Here is a 19825-nt window from a genome sequence, read left to right on the forward strand (position 1 = left end):
AGGTTCTAAGATTAAATACGCGTTTTTTGGGTTGCATCCGCCGCTTTATTTTTGATTATTTGAATTTCATAATATAAACCCCGCCGAGATTGAATGACGGGCCCATCCTTCGCATGCCGGTCACATCATCGAGTTTTCCGCAGTTAGCTCGAGTGTTCAAAGAATTGATTACATTATGTTTCAGACAAATTAGCCCGATATTTCGGTTAGCGATTTCACTGAAACAAAAAAGTTTACCCGACGATCAAACTCGGAGCCACTCGACTTACGCCTGTTTGTTCTTCAAAATAAGCAGCCCATCATTTACATATTGCACCGACAGTTTTCTGTTGAGGCTGAAAGCTGATCGTAACATGCGGAAAAACTACTACTTGGACATTTTTCGGAGACCGAGACCACATTTAACGTCCATCTTACTAATAGTCTAAATGGAATGTTTGAATGAATTTTGAAAAATGCAAATACCACTGAAATTCAAATCGCCCTCTTATTCAACTAAAAACGAGAGTTTTCATCATTTTGTTTTAGTGTTTAACGTGCATCGATTGGATACCCACATTTTTCAGCTACCACCAGACGTACCCCTATCGGGAGGTCAGATACATTTTGTAATCATATCACAAAATCTGTCGTATAATAAGTATGGAGGATCGGACCTGATGGGGCTAAAGGAGCTCCTTCGATTCAAATCGAGTGGTGCGGAAAACGCTCGAGAAATATATGAAAAACGTGATGATATATGTTTTCATACGGCAGTGTTTTGTTAGAATGCGCTGAGAAGTTATGATATGAACTGATGTCGGGCTAAGACACCTAGAACTTGTTTCGCCGAGAAATATTATTCTTCTATCGGGTTTCAAGCAGAAAATCTTCGTAATCATTCAGTCGGGGTAGATAGAGTTAGAGGCGTTGATTGCATCCTGTAGGATATTACCAAGCGGTGTCCAATGCTCAAGGTAAGGCTTTACGATGGCTATCTGTAAAGGTGCGCTATTCATTTATATATCAAAACTAACCTACTATCCTAAATACTATAGCCTAATATACTAAACTATCCTAAAAAAACTTAATAATAAATTTGATTATAGTAGTACTTTTGTAAATAGTTTTTTCTGTCAAAAAGACTTTTTGCATATACCAAGGTAAGCAATATGGCATAACCCGCCTGATTGGAATCCTAGGCACTTTCCGTACCATTTTCATATTTTTAGACATCCCCAACAACCATCCATCTTTAGGCAGCGCGAATGAAAATAGACTAAATCCACTTCGAAATAGGTGAGCTATAGCGCCTAGGTTAGAAATACTTTATATATCACACTTTGGTCGGTTGTTTACCTCAAACTACGATTGTCAAAGTACATATTGTCCGAACAGAGACTCGCCACTTAATGAGTTCCTGAAATAAATATCAAACATTCTTTGGGCTTAAACGAAGTGTGAATCACTGCGAGCATGTAATTATTAGATTAAGGATAATATGACCAGTAAAAATCTGCCTGGAGATATAAATCGTTTAGACTAGGAATTACATATACAAAACCTGGAAAGAGGTAATTGAAACTGCTATGATATGAAATAATGTAGCGCAGAATTGGATAAACAAGGTATTATTTTCATCTTCTCCTCTCTGGTATAGTTTCTTCCGGAGTTCTATTTGAACTTAAGAATGCTTCTGTTTACTGAAAAGGCGTCTACTTCCTTCTACTAAAATGTCAAGGTCACCCATAATAGTATGATGGAATTTAAGTGCAGATATTGGCTTTATTGGATTCCATAGATAAAACGCTTAACGATCGCTACGCCGTCTTAAATTTCGCAGTGATGTTCTTCGAGAGTAGTAGAGGACATTAGTATTCTCAACTCAACTTGACTGCCAAAGGCCACTCGCCGATATCAGCGGTCTCCATCTTGCCGTCGATTTTTTAGTTGACAGAGCACTTCTAGAATCCGAGAATGCGCCATGTTAACGACGGCGACGGTCAATACGTGAGAATGTCGGTCACTTTTGACGTATATATTGTACAAGCTTATACAAAGAGGATCAGTACTGAAATATAGATTCGTTTTATTTCACCAGTGTCATGTACGACGCAGCCATATCCTCGAATCATCCTTGACTTTTTACTTAACGTTTATTACCATTGGTTCGCTAACAAACCGTGCATGTTTTATGAATTTTCACTGAATTCAGTATATGGTTGGTTCACCGGTTTCAGAGAATTGATAATCCTTGATATGATGAAAATATCAGTCTACTCGAGCTATCCTCCGCTACAAAGTGTACAGCCATCGGCTTGACGGGGTCCTTCACTGCGTCAAAATTTATAGAATACTGTTTATACTGTTTATATCTATATTACCATGAAAATAAATTCATTCATTCATTGTATTGCTCGTCAGATACTTTAAGTTAGCATTATCGGCTTCAGGTACAAGAATCGTTAGTTCATAAGGATATCATTTTAATGGCACGCTTATTCTCATTGGAGTTTCAATTCATTAGTTTAGCGCATGCATACATTATATCAGTTATCATATACCTATACGGCTAAAATGTTGAATATTTACACTGAAATGCATTAATATATCAATTCCGCCATTCACGCCAGCGAAATGAGCCTCGTGATTCATTGGACGAGTTTATGCTGTTTTCAAAAGAAGCCATAATTTATTTAATGTTTAACTATTGTTATCGTTCGGTTTTCTCACAGTAATAATACAAAACTTTGCCGATATTATCTAGTTCGCATGCAAACGTATTCAAATTTGTATGTCTCAGTAGGCCGGCACTGGTTAGGGCTATCGTTACCCCTGTCCTACCAATACATTAGGAAATGTAGTAGTACCGTTGGAAAAGTGGAATAATTGATCGTTTGATATTTGTTCTATCTTTCAAGGTAGGAAAACTTTTTAGCTCGCAGTAAACTTACAATTTAACAATCAACTTAAAGTAAAAGAACGATTCCCTGACCTCCAACGTTTAAGTCAAAGAACAGGTTTAAGGGTCCTAAATATCACGAATAGTTTCATAGAAAGTTTAAGTTCAGCTAACGCAACGAACTTTCGTTCTTTTTCACTCAGAGGAGAAAATGTCTTATATCTATTCTGGCCGATCAAATAATGAAATAGTCCTCGGAATTTCAGTAAGCAGATGGGTTAATGTTGGAACTATCTATGATAAAGATGCGACTGAAATCAATGGAACACAACTTTCCACTCTATGTCGATCGTTTATCAGGAAATGGATTCAGGCTCCCAATAACCAGCGCAGACACGCTATAATTCACGAGAATTCCTTGATTTTTTTTTGCGGTGTGTCGTTGAGCGCCAAAGATTACCCGAGAACATTCGAAGAATTTCGTTTCATTTTGAGCCGAATAAAGTATAGAAAATTCTAATTTGCACCTTAACACCTTTTCAACAACGTGTGCATATCGCCTTTTTTTCTCGTAGTGAATTTACTTCCGAGAAATTGTATATGAACTGCCTCATAAATTCTCGACTAATATTTCAGCTGTTACTGAAACGCTTTCAATAACTCTATTTAGGATTGCGCGTCGCTTTCAGGTTTTTATTACTTTTTTTCATAATGGCGGAGCATTCTCCAATCATATGATTAAAAACTAAGCACGTGTACATTTTCATCGATCATTCGATTTTCGAAAAGGTGGGTGCAAAAATTTAATCCATTTTTTGCACTCATATTTCCGATATTGCGGTGCTAGTGTGCGATTGTCGAAGTGCGCTAGATTTTCTAAGTGTCATCAGAAATTTTTGAACACAATTCGAGTTCATCCGAATTAACCGTGGAAAGAAAGACCCCATACCCCTTATTCACTGGTATGGATAGCGAAGCATTGCACTTCACGGCTCCCTAAAAGATTAAAATGCCCGGGAAATTTCGACACTTCTCTCGTGAGCAACGCTAGTTTATCGAACTTTGGAAGCATACCTATTACTATCTAATCCCCCATCCCCTGGTGGATATTGACAAATATTGCAACCAAGCGAGTGCTCTGAGTTCGTTCACGAGTATGGTTCGTACTGGTCGTTAAAGGCAACAGAGTATAATATCCCCAAGACATTTTCACGATGATGTCGGCTCGAAAGCGTCCATGAGATTAATGTCTTTAATAACAAGTCAATTAAACCATGGTCATCGGCTCCATCGATCCTTAGCAAATCTATTGCCCTAATGCGCGCAGCTGAACATACACAATCAGATCTCTGATGAGACCGCGCCATGATTTCATATTTTCAACAGGCATGCGAAGGTGGTGGGAGGAAGCAAGGGATAGCGTAGGATATACTTCAAATTGCATTCATCTTTTTGCGGATAAATCTTTCAACACACTTTATCACACTTTGATGAATTACTCGTCCACGATGAATGTCAACATCGGGATTATAAAAGCAGGTTGACCGCAAACGAAATCCGTAACGAATCTGCGGCCATTTTTTACATTCTAATCACGGAAAACATCCATATTTTACATCAGCTGGAAATTCTGAGGCGTTCTTGCTACCTTCAAGCTAGCAACAAAAGCTCTGGGTAAAAGACATGTGTGATATATATGTTTGAGTGGCGGAAACGGTTCTAATCAAATGCCTGTACAGTCGGATCGTTGTCACGTGTGCATTAATCGAATTACTCGACGACTTAACGACGTTTGTCGTCTTTGTGCGCGGACAAGGCAGCAATCGTACGGGTAAACAACAATCTGCAGGTTTCATCAGACCGTAGATAAACACACGGGTACGGATAACTCCACGGTAACAAACTCCGTGAGACGCCGATAGAAATAAACCTGTCCATCTATACGTACAGATGATGAAAACTGGATGAAATTGTTTGGCTGTATTTACACGAATGCTGCTTCAATTCACGACAGCAAATAACGACGCATATATACATACAATAAGCCTTTTTTCAGATCTGCCGCACTGATGTAAATGAAGCAAGATTTCATTAGTCTTTTCGACCCCTTGACGAAAGAATTGGGTTACTGTCTATTCAGCACCAATGGGAAAATATGAATTGTGCTTTTGTCCCTAAAATTGACGATGGTCAGAACAAATACGGTGTCAAGGACTCTTCTGGGGACGGGGAACCCCGAGGCAACAGTCGTAGAAAGAATCGAGCCTTGGACCTCAATTTAGGCCTCAACCCGTCCAGATCATGGTTCTGTGATGAGAGTATTGCCTCGTATGATAATTGGTTGTGCGATGGATATAATGAAGACATTTTAAAAAGCGGCTCAAATATGTAACTGTATTAACGAACTAGAACATCGAAAATATTGTCAGAAAGAAGCGGAATCTGTTTGGAGCAAAGCTGAGTCAACGGGACTTAGTCGATTATTAAGGTTAATGAGAAAACGGTTGCCTGTTACTGCGCGTTATCGCATTTTCGAATTTGCTAAATGAACTAGCTTATAATATCGTCCCATATATCTCAGCGACTGTGTATAACCGACACTTAAATTTTCTAATTTATCAAATTGTAGCAGCGCGACGTGTGCGGCGTCTCCCGTTTGCGTATCCCACCGATCAGTTTCTACTCAATGAGCCGTCCTATTCGCTGTGAAGGTCTTGTCTCATTGATAATTCCGCGGTCGCAAATACCGACGCAGCAGCGCGGAAATTGTCTTTAATTATATCCAATTAAATTCGAGCCTCGGTCAGTCCGCTGATGATTGGAAGTATACGCGGATACGCTTTAAGGTCGAGGTCATCGATAATTTGGGATTCGATGACGAATCAAGTAATTTTGGAGGCTGGAATCGAATAACAGGAAACGAATGACTAATTTTGTCGTCGACGTCCGGTTTTCGCCACGCAAATGCGTTTCTCCGTGGCTCATATGTTTCCTATATTTTTTTCGTGGCTTTTTCTGTCAATTGGGTATTCAATAAATCTGCATCGTTATTTACCTTTGACTTAATATCCTCGACGTCATCGAGGAGTCGATTGTTCGAATGAGCGAAAAAAGTAATCTGCAAGCGGAAAACCGATAGTTGAGACCGGCTGTTCGGAACAGTAATGCTACACGGTTCGCAATTGTGTAGAAATGAAATCTTCATGTTGTCTTTTTATGAGATCAACGCGTATCATGTTCGTTACCATGGTTAAACAACGTGATATCTTCCCCACTCATAATAAGCCGGTGCGCATTTTCTAAAAGGAATTCCCGCGTGTTTTTGCTTCTTAATAATGACACATTTCAGTGTATACGAGGTTCAATGCTTCAACCAAAGTATATGAACGATATTCGGGATGACAGGTTCGCTCAGAATAAAAACAACTATTGTTATACAAGGCAAGAAATCATAGTGTTCGTTATTCTAAAGAGTCAGGTCCAGAGTTGAGCTGAACTATAGGCCGAGTCTCGAATTTTCTGGTGGAAAATAAGCTTGTACAAGTTTCCCAGGCCTCGTATTAACTAACATACGATCAATTATCGGCCCGGATCTCCGGAACAATATGTCGCCAACAACAAATAACCATGACTTTTTCGCTCTAATCTCTCTAATCTCCGTTTTATGTATCACACACGTATAACAGATCACAGGAACTGCGATCAACACGTCTTTGATGATGGGTTTTTGGATCAGGTTTTTGGACTATCACTCCGAATCTTGACGGTTGGCGTAACGGTTTCATTTTGTTTCCCTCGCGCGCGCGCAACAGAACTCATACAAAACAACGGTTATTGTAAATGTCGGGCGGCAATGTCAGCTGAATCCTTTGAAGTCGTTCTTTAGACGAAACCTTTTTTTCACAAGGTGAAACCTTACGACAAATAGATAGACGGGTAAACTAATAAACAGCCTGATAAATCAATTGCTCCGATTGCTTCCACGCGAGATACGCGTGATACGTTTTCTATAATCTAAGATAAACTGAAGACAGAAAAAAAAGTATTTTTTCGTGAAAACTTAACAAATTTTCCAAATAGATTTCCTGAAATTCTCTTCGCTCTCTCTGTCGCTCGCTTGTTCCAATAATCTGGCGTAAACGCACATCCTTTTGTAAATCATACATATCCGTCAGATTTCCGGCGCTATTGATTCGGAGTATTTTGATGTTTCGTGTCGTCCACATTGTCTGCCTACTTTTCTGCGTTGTATTACGGCAACATCGAAGCGGTAATGGTTAGTGACAAGTCGATAAGAAACAATGCCTGAAACATGACAGGAATATATCTAATTGCCACGACGCGGAGTGCAAGGTTTTAGCGGTTTTATTTCAAATAGATTTGTCAGTGATACACTCTGCACTACCTCAGGCCCCCGTGAAATAAGAGTTTGGGGACGGTAGACGATTTGGAACTTGTCATTTACAATATGTATATGACATCCTAAACACGTGGTTTTTAGCTGAATCAACAATCTATAGTGCTTAGATTATACCCGTTTAAATCATGCGCTACAAGACGAAAACTAGTCGAACAAGCATCAGCCACTTTTTTTCTTATGAAGAAAATCTGGGGAATTGAAAGGGTTAACGGGTATCGGCAGCTCAAGAAGCAGTGTACCGAAGATGATAAGAATCGATGCCGCGCTCCTGTTCGTTCTTTCAAAGAGGATGCAGATGAAATGAATCTCGGTATCGGGTTTCTCTCGTCGAATCCAATAGACGCAGACACGACTCGCGCGATGGGATGGACCGGCGGGTACTGTCACTGTCGTCGTATAGTTGCGGGGCAATTTAGTTTTATTACTGCGAATATTGATTAACTAAAGAGAAAATATTCGTCGACGTACTATAATGAATTTAATCTTCAGACGAAACACGCGAATCTCACACTAGCCGTATACAAAAAAGCACACTCACACGCACGTATCACGCAACGTCTATATAGGGCCATTTTGATAACGAATTTTCCTGCCTGTTCGTGCTTCAGAAATGACACCTGTTCAGTTCATCCCGAGCAGCTTTGACTCAATGGTTATTCATGCTGCACCGATGCGGTGGCAACTGCAGCATTTTTCTGACGTTGGAATTGATTTACTCGCGCATCAGTGCTTACTGACAGTGAGTATCGTTATACTCTTAGTCCAAGAGAGTAACTTCGCTGTTAACAATTTTTAACTCCAGGTGTTGATGGTATTACACATAACAAAAACAACATTCTCTTTCAGATTCGCTTTCACTACGCGGGGCCGTTGCGTAATTAGTTTTATTCAACGGTCCAGCGTCGGCAAACCTATTAGCTTTATTCTTATTAATCGCATGAAAACCAATTGGTGGAAAACTCGTAGTAAACTCATATTTTTTTTCAAAGGATTAATTTACGATATACTGAACAACACTTTTCAGATTTTTAGGAAAAATATTTCGCTCACTAAGTTGAGTTAAACCAACTTAAAATAAGTTTTCAACTTTAACATATGCGGCAGAGGAACCTAGGTTACCATTGACACAAGAATTATAGTGTGAATTTCTTAAAGTCGATTCAACTATATGGCGTCGGATAAATTACTGCTAGACGGAAAAACTATATACGAATTGTCAAAATCTATGATTATAAGTATGTATCCCAAACATGGATGGCAACGGTTTTTGTAACTCTTTATTCGAGAATCATTGCGAAGTTTTACCTCGACATGATCTAAGCTAGTAGTATGTAGGCCTATGTTAATCAAAAGTTTCGATTTTGAAACAAATGTTGAAGCCAAGCTGGCCGATGGTCATTGACAACCTACTCGATGCCCTGTAAATGCAAAAGCCGATGTTGCCCGCAAACAGATGTTGATTCAAAAGATGTTCAGCTTTTACTATTGCCGACTTAATGGCAAACGACACAAAATGGCGGCTATTGTATTGTTATTCTGGGCGCTGGATTAATACTAGGAAATCAAGCTTTCAGCGTATGAAATCTATAGATAGATATAGAAGCGAAAGAAATAGAAGATACTGAAGGCTAATCCGAATCTGTTCCATCGACCGAACTAAATCAATACCGACAGCATCATCTTCATCATCATAATCATCATCGTCAACGTATACAAAAAAATATAAATCCGTTTTCACGAAAGCATTTTCTTCATTGCAGTAAACGGTTGATATTATCCTCAACGCGAAGCTCACATCCGATACTACCTCTAAATGGCAGGCTTTACGATTCGTTTCTTTTGATTTCTCCTGTCATCGAAGCAGAAAGAGACAAATATTCTATTTCATCTTGGTGACGTAGACTTTTCTTCTTATCCGAGACTCGGCGTTCCCTTCTGATTATACTATATTTTTATTGTAAGTCTTCCGTCGATATTTTGTTTCCCTTGATGGCCGCATACGATATCTTTTTTAAAAGTCACCGTCTTGCTCAGCTAGTGCCTTTACTATCGCGTTTTACTGGATAAAAACGACCAAACCAGAAAAAATATCGGCCGTGACTATTTCATATAGACGCTGGCTGCTAATGTAGGTAAATGTGTACAGCACTAATCGATGTCACACAGCTTTCAATTAATGGTTGGCCCGCAACGAATGTTCGAATATTGGATTTTGGGGGCTTGGTTGAATATGTGGCGTTTGACGTCTGTTTTACAAGATGATGAGCTAACGTACCTGGCATTCATATATATATATATATATATATATATGTATGTATTTAAACCAACATGCCACAGTTCGACGACTTTAAAAACAAATCTTCTTTCTCTCAATTCAATATTTCGAGTTGTAGTCGTGACAATTGACATGGCTTTCCATGTAAAAATACTTACGTTGAATATAATGATGATGAAATCTATCGTAACACTTATTGAAAAAACCTATAGGCCTACTAGCGGTGAGCGTCGTTATTTGGTTTAATAGAATTAAAAATTTATCCGCCATTCCCGACGATCGAAAACGGAGGAGTTTATTTCAGTTGTTGTCGCCGAATAGGGAAAGCCGTTTGTCTTTGACTGAGCACACGTGATCGTCGCAGAGATAGTCTGATGGCTGATGATATCGACGTTCCCCCTCGCAGCAAGAATCGGCCACGCCAATACAACTAGTACCGCGCTCTGTCTGTTACTTGCAGCTGCACCGGCGCACTACTACCCGGTGTCTACGTCAGTATTCATAGTTAATTCATCCGGCCAATAGCGCAAGGGCGCGCACACTAATCCCGCAAGTGCCGCAAACTCCTAAAACAATTCCGCGGAATAGCCGGATAGTGTTTATTATAGAAATACCATCGCCGACAAAAATGCCTGACGAGATTTAGCGACGAAGACTTTTACGCGAATTCATTTTTGGAAGTCGTTTAGGTTATTTTTTGACTACTACGAGATTGCGGTGGATTTTGCTTGGCGTTTAACCTGGCGCTACGGAGGATCGACTCGGATTGGACTTGTGCGAGTGATTTGAATAAATCAGCATTCGGAATATTTAATGTGAATTTCTTTGAATATTCAGAATTCATACTTATTGAATCTCGGGGAAAATGTGGATATAATTGTTGAAAATATGGATTTTCATGGAGAGTAAAGAACGCGAGGTGAAATTGTTGATTAAATGGTTTGTAATCGCTCGAATTATACATTTTCTAAACATCTCTTTTTCTAAATTGCATTGAAATTTAAGCCTCAGCTTGTCTGCCTACATTGAATCGATTGTTTAGACGAATCCAGCCAGATCAATCTCGGAATGAATTTGTTTTCACAGTGGAAATTTGATATTCCTGATTGAGAAAAAATTACCATTCCAAATATTGTCATTTTTATACACTATTCTTTCAGTGAAATGATAGATGAGTTAAAACATGATCCATGAAATGATAGCCATTTAATCTCGCAATTCCAATATGTTCTTTTCAACTGGAAAAAAATTCAATTCGAATCTTCATCTTGAAATCGAAGTCGGCGATTACATGCGCTGTGAGAGAAATAGCCCGCATTATCAAACAAACAGAAAACATTGGGGATGAAAGCTCAAGACACTTTTCGTACGATATTCATTCTGTTTCTAACGCTATTCGAAAAAGATACTTTTTCGGATTACGTCATTTTCTTCTTTACCCGATTTAACACTTATTATATATATGATGAATTTTCATGATTTCTCTACTCCTCGGATACACGTGAAACCGTATTTCAGCGGTAGAAAGTACCTACGTTAACTGTCAACGATAAAACAACTAATTAGATTCGTTGGTTAAGCGGTGTCTATGACCGTGCTTGTGAAAACTACTCGGGAATTCGATTTCAGTCATCGGCTATTAAAGTATGATCAGTAAGCACCTGAAAAAATATTTTCAGTTATTCTGTTTGTTTTCTAGGAAACTGGTCGCCGCGCTCGATGTATTTTCCAATTGTCCTGACCAGACGGGACCTGTTATTGTAGAATGGATGGATGCGTATGGATACAGACCGTCCTCTTAGCACTGACTTTTATCACCCTTCCAAAACGTGAGTAATTTAGGAAATTTTCTAAAAAAAATCGCTTTCGTCACTTCTCTATACAAAGCAAAATTTTTAGTTTGTTTCCAAAATTGCGAAAAACTCCATCTCCGGTTTAATTCACTCAGTTATCGAGTATACAATGTTGTAAATTTGAAAACGCCTCTTCATACTGTAGACTCCGCTCAAGTCGGACCACTTGGGACGTAAAAATTTGTCCGACTTGATATATCTGAGTTGGATGTTATGTATAACTTAAAGAGTGTCACAAAAAGAAGATCTGAGTTGAACGGTTACCGAGTCGATAGCATCCGACTCGGGATGCTATCGACTATATGTGTCGGGCGGAGTCTATTGTGATATGTCAAGGATTATAATTTTATGCTCTGAGAAATGTCTGATTTTCCACCAAAAGAGCGATCAAATCGAGCCATTAGATTGGTCGATTCAAACATGGAATTTCGACGATTTCACCCGCGTCCCCTACGGCTGTTTCAATCCGTGAAATTTCTCTACGTGCGAAGTGCTAAATAGTACATTTAGGTAAGAATCGAGTGGAAAAACGAGTTGATGGCAGAATCTATAAATCCGTCATTTTCTCATATCAGATACTTCAAATATTTACGAAGCCGGTAAAAAGGCAGTCTCTTCATACTTGCACTTTTAGTTAAATTAATGCCATGCGTATAGGCATACGTATGTATATTGTAGCATCGATTCGTATATATATGTATATGTATTTGAATAGTGCCGACAAGTGTCATATCGCGTATATATTCTATATTTCCATTCGAAACACATGCCCATTCCAGAAGCGCCTGTTTTATTTCTGCGGCATCAATTGATTTTGATTATTCATAAAACGACATTTTTGCGTATACTGCATACGTGTATATCACGATCGTGATGTAATAGAAATACCGAGAATCCTTTCCATTTAATCGTTGTATCAATCGCCATCGGTATCAAACCTAGTCAACACAACGTACTCGTCAATACCTATCCTCAACTCGTTCTCCAAACGTTGCTACACAAGTCTTTCAAGTGTTCAGATCGTCATGTTGTTTTTAAATCAACATATGGCATACTAAGTTCGAGAACTGCACAGGTATAAATGTATGGAAGTCAAATTAGAAATCACACAAACAATATGTACATATAAGTAGGTATTTCCGGCGCTTCCTTTTGGAGTCGGTTTCATCATATTGGCTATATATATATATATATATATATATATATATATATATATATATATATATATATATATATATATATATATATATATATATATATATATATCACCTGATTTTAACGGTCAAGTTATGGCATTTCGAATTAAAAGTAATCTTATTCTACATACTGAACTAAATTTGCCATTTAGTTTTAATTAAACGAGTTTAAGAAAGTGCATTCCGCTGGCTCGCTATAGAATTCGTGTTTGTAATTATGACAATTTCGAAATGGCAACGCCGCACGCTGAGTTTTAATGTATGCCAGGCTGTAATTTTCTCCAAGGCGGATGAAATCTCGCTTTTCGCGTACAACAGTTGCAAGGCAGTTTCAGGGGGTGAACAGTTGTTCGCTAATATCAACCGTGAAGAAATTCTTTCGGACACGTTGTGTATCATTAGCGGTAACGATGTTGTTACCCGAGCTGGAAAATTAGCAGTGTTGTTGCGCAATATAAAAAATATCTCTTATTTTACGTGATATACAATACTCGTTTCCAGAATGGGAGACAACTATGTTAGATATATCCAAATGTTTATTAGACGGAGCCTTTAGGTTTCTGTTGTTATCTTTAATCTACACACCCACACGCTGTAAAGAAACCCATTTTTCCCTGTTTTACGGCCAGAACACAAACCTCAAAATTTACCCTTACGTATTCGTTCTTATTTTACGTTAAAAAACCTTAAATCTAAACAAATCTGATATTTTAGTTCTTCTGCATTGTGTATGAGCATGGACGTATAAACTAGAGTAGTTTTTACGTCCATGGTATGAGCATGTTGGGCCCAATCCATAGCTGTATGGTAGGCACAATGATAATTGGCTAGGGAAAGGTGATTATTTTCGAAATTGTCAAGTACGGCATCTGCAAAGTGTACAGCAGCGCGTAATTTTAGCAGCATCGATGAAGCCGGCCACGTATAGTTTTCGTACACAATAACTTACCGCAAACCGTATTAATTGTCTCCCTCGGTTGTGGCATTATTAAACTATTGAGTGCCGAGTTTGATAATGCCGGGGCCAAACGCTGCAAGCAAGCGGTTACAAAATGTCACACAATAGCCTGTATCAGTATTCGATTGTGACGAGTATTACTATATTATAGTCGCAGTTTATATTCGCACGATTAATTGCCTCGTGCGCCCCCCTGTCACAGCTGCTCGCTACGTTCGCTTTCATTTCCACACGATCCCCTTTCATCGGAAATGTTCTCCTTTGATTTTTAATCGGATATGTTTGTCAGATTATCAATTTCCAACGCGCTAAAACAACTGAAATATGTGCGCGTAGCGGGTCGATATTTGGTGACGTGAAATTCTAGCCAACTGAACGCCTCGACCTGACCGCATTTTCAAACCTAACATTTCAATGGTGTATGACACTTTTTGCGATTTGATATTTTATATTGTGCATCGAATGGGTACTTCAAATAAGTGAACAATATTATACTACAAAATACTAGTTTCGATTTCACATTGCAATCGATCGGTTGAGACCGCGACAAAAATCGCGAAGCTTTCACATGTTATTGAAATAGAATGGCAGCAAAAGTTCAAAAGGATATGTCCTTAATTTATGCCGACATCTTTTCTCTAACGAATTCAGCATCGATCTGTTACGGAAGAGGTGAATCAAAGTGAATCTAAATTTGATTAAAATGTCATCGGGAGTTTTCTGTCTGTTACACGTATTTGATCATTTTACCGTTGACATTTATTACGTATTCGTGCATACGCAGCAATTATAGTCCGTTATTCTTAAATTTCGTCCGGCTCACTAACACCGCCTTTTATTCCAATCCGGCACGTTCGCCACGGATCCACCATTGTATTTTGGGCAACCGTCATCTTCGAAAAGAAAAAATCCCGATCAGTGGCAATGGGAAGCTGTAACACTAGTTATTCCGCCAGTTGGCGTTACGAGCGCGCCTAACGTTGCCAACATCAATTCAATATCAATGAACTGAATCCTTATGCTCCCGAATCAATACATAATCACAGGACCCGCCAAATATTCTTTAAATTCATTTTCCCCATTCAGTGATTGCAAAAGTTTTCATTGATAATTGATTCGTTTTATTCAAGAGAAAAGTTCATTAAATTTCAACTTAAATGTAGAAGTTATTGAGCGCAACCTGGCGGATCCTTGCTTGCCATGAGCGGAATTCTCGATTGCTACAATAGCGCTGGTAGCTCCCTATTCTATTTCAGTCTTTTCAAATCGTTGAAAAAATCTAAAATCCACGACATAATACAATTCATCTAGATGGATAATACGCGTTTAAATATGCATGGCAAGGGCGCAGCTTGCATCGTACTTTGTTAGGTAAATTGATTCATGTATACACGTGCTGTTCTGAATTTTCAAAGCTCCATCTACTTGTTTTGTTTCTTTTTGACCAACACCGAACCAACAAAACGACGTTATGAACGAAATTCTCAATAACGTTGTAAAATTTCCATTCAATTCTAAATATTTCTATTTTGATTTCCACGTGATTTCATTGCTCTTCAGATTAAGATGCCTGGTTGCCGGTTTCTATTCCAATAGGGAACCGCAATACCACGATGTATCTAATTAGATGGCGTAACTACTAGAGAACCTGGTGGATCCTCGCCTGCCATAAGTGGAACCCACGATTGCCACAGGAGGTCGTTGGTTCCCAATCAGATTCTGACTGCAGGTGGTACAGAATTAGCCAGGCAACCAGTCTAAGATTATATACCGATACTGGGGTTTTGGCAAAGGGCGGATGCTAGAAAATCCATATACGATCAATGTAACTAATTTCTATTTTCTCTGCTGCTTCACTTCGAAATTAAATGCTACCCCGTTACGGTTTATATTTGAGGAATTGCCCCGAGGAATAGAAATCTGTCAAACAATGTAAATACGTGTCGCGCGCTATAGAGCTATTTACAAATATGTCTAGCATTTCTAATAATCAGAGACAGACCTGATGATTTATACATATTGTATAAGTGCGCGTTTAGGGTATATAGTATTATTTGCAACGGCTGATTTTCGATTTGATTATAACTACGTAGCCCGAAGACACCGAAGCATTATATATCAGTTGACTTATCGATTTACATATATACCTAATGAAAGGCGATGATAAATGGTGCATTTTGTCCAAAAGAACGCGACGAACTCAAAGAACTTCACCAATTACATCCTTTAAAAGATCCGAATGCCACAAAGAATAAAACCTTTTAACGAAAATTTCAAGACCTAGCTCAGTATATAGGATTTTATGCACACCTTCATTATCGAGTGTCGTAGCTTTTTTGCACTTCATTTTTTTACGCGGAAGTGGCTGATTCTCCGCATTGACGCACCGACCGAACTAGGATAGCGATATACCAACGACACTGGGCCTTCTCCGCGAGATATTTCGACACGTATCTGAAAATACATATGTAGTATATTACGCAGAGCCTTTTCTTGTTTTAACGTCTGAAATAAGGCTCAGTAGCTAAACTTCTAATTCTAAACTGTATGATCCAGTCTCCGCGACAATATCGTAGAGTGATTAACCACTGGGGTGCTGACCGTCTATATGTAAGAGAGGTTGGAGATCACTCTTGGTGATACGTGGACTAACCACTGACCCTTCAATACAGTAACTAATGACGCGCAAAATGATGTTTCCATCATCGTCGTCGAGGAACAAGACGGAACGGTGATGTCGAACTCTTGTGCTCTAATTGAGGTAAATGGACAAAGTAGCGCTACGATGATTTGGCTACATCAAAGCTTGTTCTGTGGCAGTCTTTTCTCGATTGTTTCACGTTTGACACGGTTTTTCTAATGAAGCATGTTCGCGGAAATATCCCCCATTCAGAGATAGCCCACGTTTTCGTATAACACTTTTCGTAGACACGAGGACCATCGAATGAGTAGTCTATGAATATACCAGAACTCTGTAATTGCTATGCTGCGTAAAGCGTATACGTATATATTCGAGTGTGTTTTTTTACCGATGCCATTTTCTAAATAGATATATACAAATATAGATAGGTGTATGTACGCGGAGACATTTTACATTCTATTGAGGTTTTGATGTTTTTCGTCGACGATAGAAATCGATCGCACCCTCGGCTCAAAATAGACCTGTGCATTGAGAATGCGCAAGCTGTTTTGCTTTCTGTTTGACCTATGAATGCGAAGAGGAACGAGTTGATATCTGCGGAAAGATGACTCAAAATATTGATCAGTTCGAAAGACAGAATCATCCCCGCGTTGCCATCGGTTGAAAAAGCTTTCGGCATCTTCCAAATGAATGCTCAAACACTTGCTCTATAAGTAAACCGCCTGTAGCCTTTCATATAGATACGAGCTTCATTGAAAATAAATTTCTAAAAAGTAGCCCGAGGTCGCAGATATGGAATTCCGATATGAGCGTGTTAAGAAATAATGATGAACGTCTCCAAACGAATCGATAACAACAGTTACCATGGAAGTTTTCAGACGACACGACTTCTTTACTTCTCGTATTTTGTAAAGCATTTTCTATATGGATCTGTATTGCACAATTTCACGTGTGTTTATGATATATATACCGAATATAGGCAATAACCTTTGTGTGTAATTGATTTATGAATAGAATAAATTCGATATCTATTTTCGATAACATCGACATTTAAATACGCTCTGTAGTCAGCTGCAATTATATATTTACTTGCACGCACAATTTCATGAAATTTTCCATATCTATTTTTTCTAATCTCGTTGTATTTGTTGTGCCATCCGCGTACGTTTCAAATTCTACGTCAAGCGAGCGCAGGGAAGTTTTTCTCATGCCGACTCGTTTTGCGTGGACAAGCTTGGCATCACTGAATCTCAGACGAAAGGGCATTCATCTTGAAAATGGCCGAAAACATCATCGAAAGTGCGATTCGCATGGCGCCTTTAGGAGCATATTCTGAGCATCATGCGAATATTTGAGACGAAGATGAATCTGAATCCATAAGCCCAGCGGTGATTGACGCGCAGACGAAATAAAAATTTAAAGTCAGGATGTTTCTTCGATTCATATTTCATGCATGACTACTGGCTTGGTGCGCTCAGCAAACCTTGAGTTTTCTTGAACATATCGTAGTCGTGCAAAGGTATGGTGATAACAAAGTTTATGAAGGATTGGTTAGCTTTGACTAAAGGTCCACGTCAAGTATCAGTTTTATACGAAAGAGGCAATGGCTCCAAGATGAAATAGTTGGTGGCTTTTGATTCGGCACTTTCTCCCAAAATTTCCCAAAAATCGAAACCGAAAATAAACTTTACATTTTAGCGTGTTCGCTGGGATGAAACTGGGCTGAGATTTGTGATTTTTCAACTTTCATCCCAACGAAATACCCGTACATATTTGATAAGTTTAACGGAAACAATTGACTCACGCCCGCAGTCGTCGTCTGAGCCGAAGGAATAGTGTTTATCTGAACTCTTATTTTATTAGCGAACATCCGCAGGGATTCATCCACTTAACGGTGATTTACTTAGGCAATGCAAATTACTAAATCCGTTCACATGCGACAAGGGGAAACCGGTGGAGTTAACGAGCCGCTTATACCATTACATGAATAAAATACCACAACCGGCAAGAGCAGGAATCGCCGTTGAGAATTATTAATCGACATACGCTCGCGATTTTTCGTGTATACCGAGACCCCGGTCCTTATGAAAAATGAATATTTGCTCAAATCTATGCATGTTTTTTGTCAAATTTTTCACCGGCCGTGTAACAAAACGATCTTTTTGTATTCCTAGAAGCGACGGAAATCTTCTTCACGCTGATTGGCTGGATGAGTCCATGTCTTGGCTATTTGTGAAATCACACAATTCATGGACGTATAAACTATGTCCGTGGATAAATCTTTTTTCTATCTTAAAGTAGGGATTGACCTGGTTATTTGATTGGTAGATTTCGTTTGATTTGATTTGGTGTCCCTTACAAACCCACCACACCTACCGGGAACGAAACAGGGGGTTTCATTTTGATATCAGAAATCGAAGTACAGATATAGTTGTGTGATCAGCGGTCGAATTCACAGAAAGTTTTTCTTTTTTAAATCGAAGCACATAATTGGAAATTTCGGTTACGGTTCATTCAAACAATCGTCCAACCAGCCTGAACCGGCAAGCGACTGATTGGGGAACCCATTTGTGGCAGCGATGGAATATAAATAGCTTAACCCGTAATGGCAGACGTCACGTCTACACCACAGGGCAGGATACCTACCTGCACACCCATGGAATCCACTGTCGTAAACTTCGATCGGAGAACATCAGTTCTTGGGGGAAAGATAAGAGCCAGCGTAGCATTTAAAAATACGCCCGGAGACCAACGATTGTATCTGCAAGCAAAGTTCAAAGGTTTAGGATACGACATTATTCGTCACTCAATGCATCACGTGCTTTCTTTCGTTGTGAATTTTTGTGTTGGTAAATCTGAGATTTTGATGTAAGGCTTACCTAATCGTGAGGCATACGCGCTGCTCGTTGTAGTTAGCGCATTTATACCGATTAAACAATATGGCCATCGTATGTTTACGCAAGCGAATAGAATCCCTTGGCCTATGTTAAAGATGTTGAGCAAACAGCGCGCCACAGCCGCGGCACGGGAGTTTAGCGACGGGTACTTAAGTTGCTGGTTTACGCGCTGACAAAAGTAATTACGAATCTGTGCTTCTTTCACGGCGAAGATTAAATATTGTCGTACTGCCAGCGTCAGGACAAGACGAGGACGAGGCGATGAATAAAAGGAGACATCACGTTGAACATCCGGTTAATTAGCTTACTGGTCTAAACTGCATGGCTGTTCATCAGCTAAGTCTTCCAACGGATAAATACCGACTAACAGGTTTTCGTTAAATACGAAGAGAACTTTCTTATCGACGGAAAAGGCGGAAAGTTCAACGAAGCTGTCTCATACGTCTTATTGATTTAACTGATGACCGTAATGAAATTTGTATCCGCGTTTTTCGTCTATTTCGTCGACGATGCGCGCGACAGGGTTACGTAAATACAGTTAGATCTCGATCTTGAACGTGGCACTAACAGCCAATATAATGATGTTGCCGCTAATCTAAGCATCATTACGACTGTTGAGTAGAAATGAAATTTGGGATACGAATTGTTTGCCAAAGACTATATATTTAAGCTACATTCCCGAATATTTAAGCGTTGCAATATAG

General features: G+C 39.1%; 1 protein-coding gene and 1 long non-coding RNA gene across 3 annotated transcripts in view; one reads left to right on the forward strand and one right to left on the reverse strand.

Annotated features, from left to right (window-relative positions):
- The first annotated feature begins 2785 nt into the window (after nucleotides 1-2785).
- LOC141904900 (neuronal acetylcholine receptor subunit alpha-7-like) overlaps nucleotides 2786-19825 on the forward strand; it is a 64103-nt gene continuing 47063 nt past the window's right edge. For both annotated transcript variants that reach the window (XM_074793511.1, XM_074793510.1), the window contains exons 1-2: nucleotides 2786-2900; nucleotides 11276-11405. In XM_074793511.1, the coding sequence (XP_074649612.1) occupies nucleotides 11342-11405 (64 nt within the window). In that variant the 5' untranslated portion in view covers nucleotides 2786-2900; nucleotides 11276-11341. The remainder of the gene's footprint in view (nucleotides 2901-11275; nucleotides 11406-19825) is intronic.
- LOC141904901 (uncharacterized) overlaps nucleotides 14201-19825 on the reverse strand; it is a 29414-nt gene continuing 23789 nt past the window's right edge. Inside the window, exons 2-3 of the long non-coding RNA XR_012619219.1 lie at nucleotides 15894-16037; nucleotides 14201-14476 (exon numbers count right to left, since the gene is read on the reverse strand). This is a non-coding gene — a long non-coding RNA (uncharacterized LOC141904901). The remainder of the gene's footprint in view (nucleotides 14477-15893; nucleotides 16038-19825) is intronic.

Source organism: Tubulanus polymorphus, chromosome 5 (genome assembly GCF_964204645.1).
Source record: "Tubulanus polymorphus chromosome 5, tnTubPoly1.2, whole genome shotgun sequence".
In the NCBI taxonomy this organism is placed as follows: domain Eukaryota; kingdom Metazoa; phylum Nemertea; class Palaeonemertea; order Tubulaniformes; family Tubulanidae; genus Tubulanus; species Tubulanus polymorphus.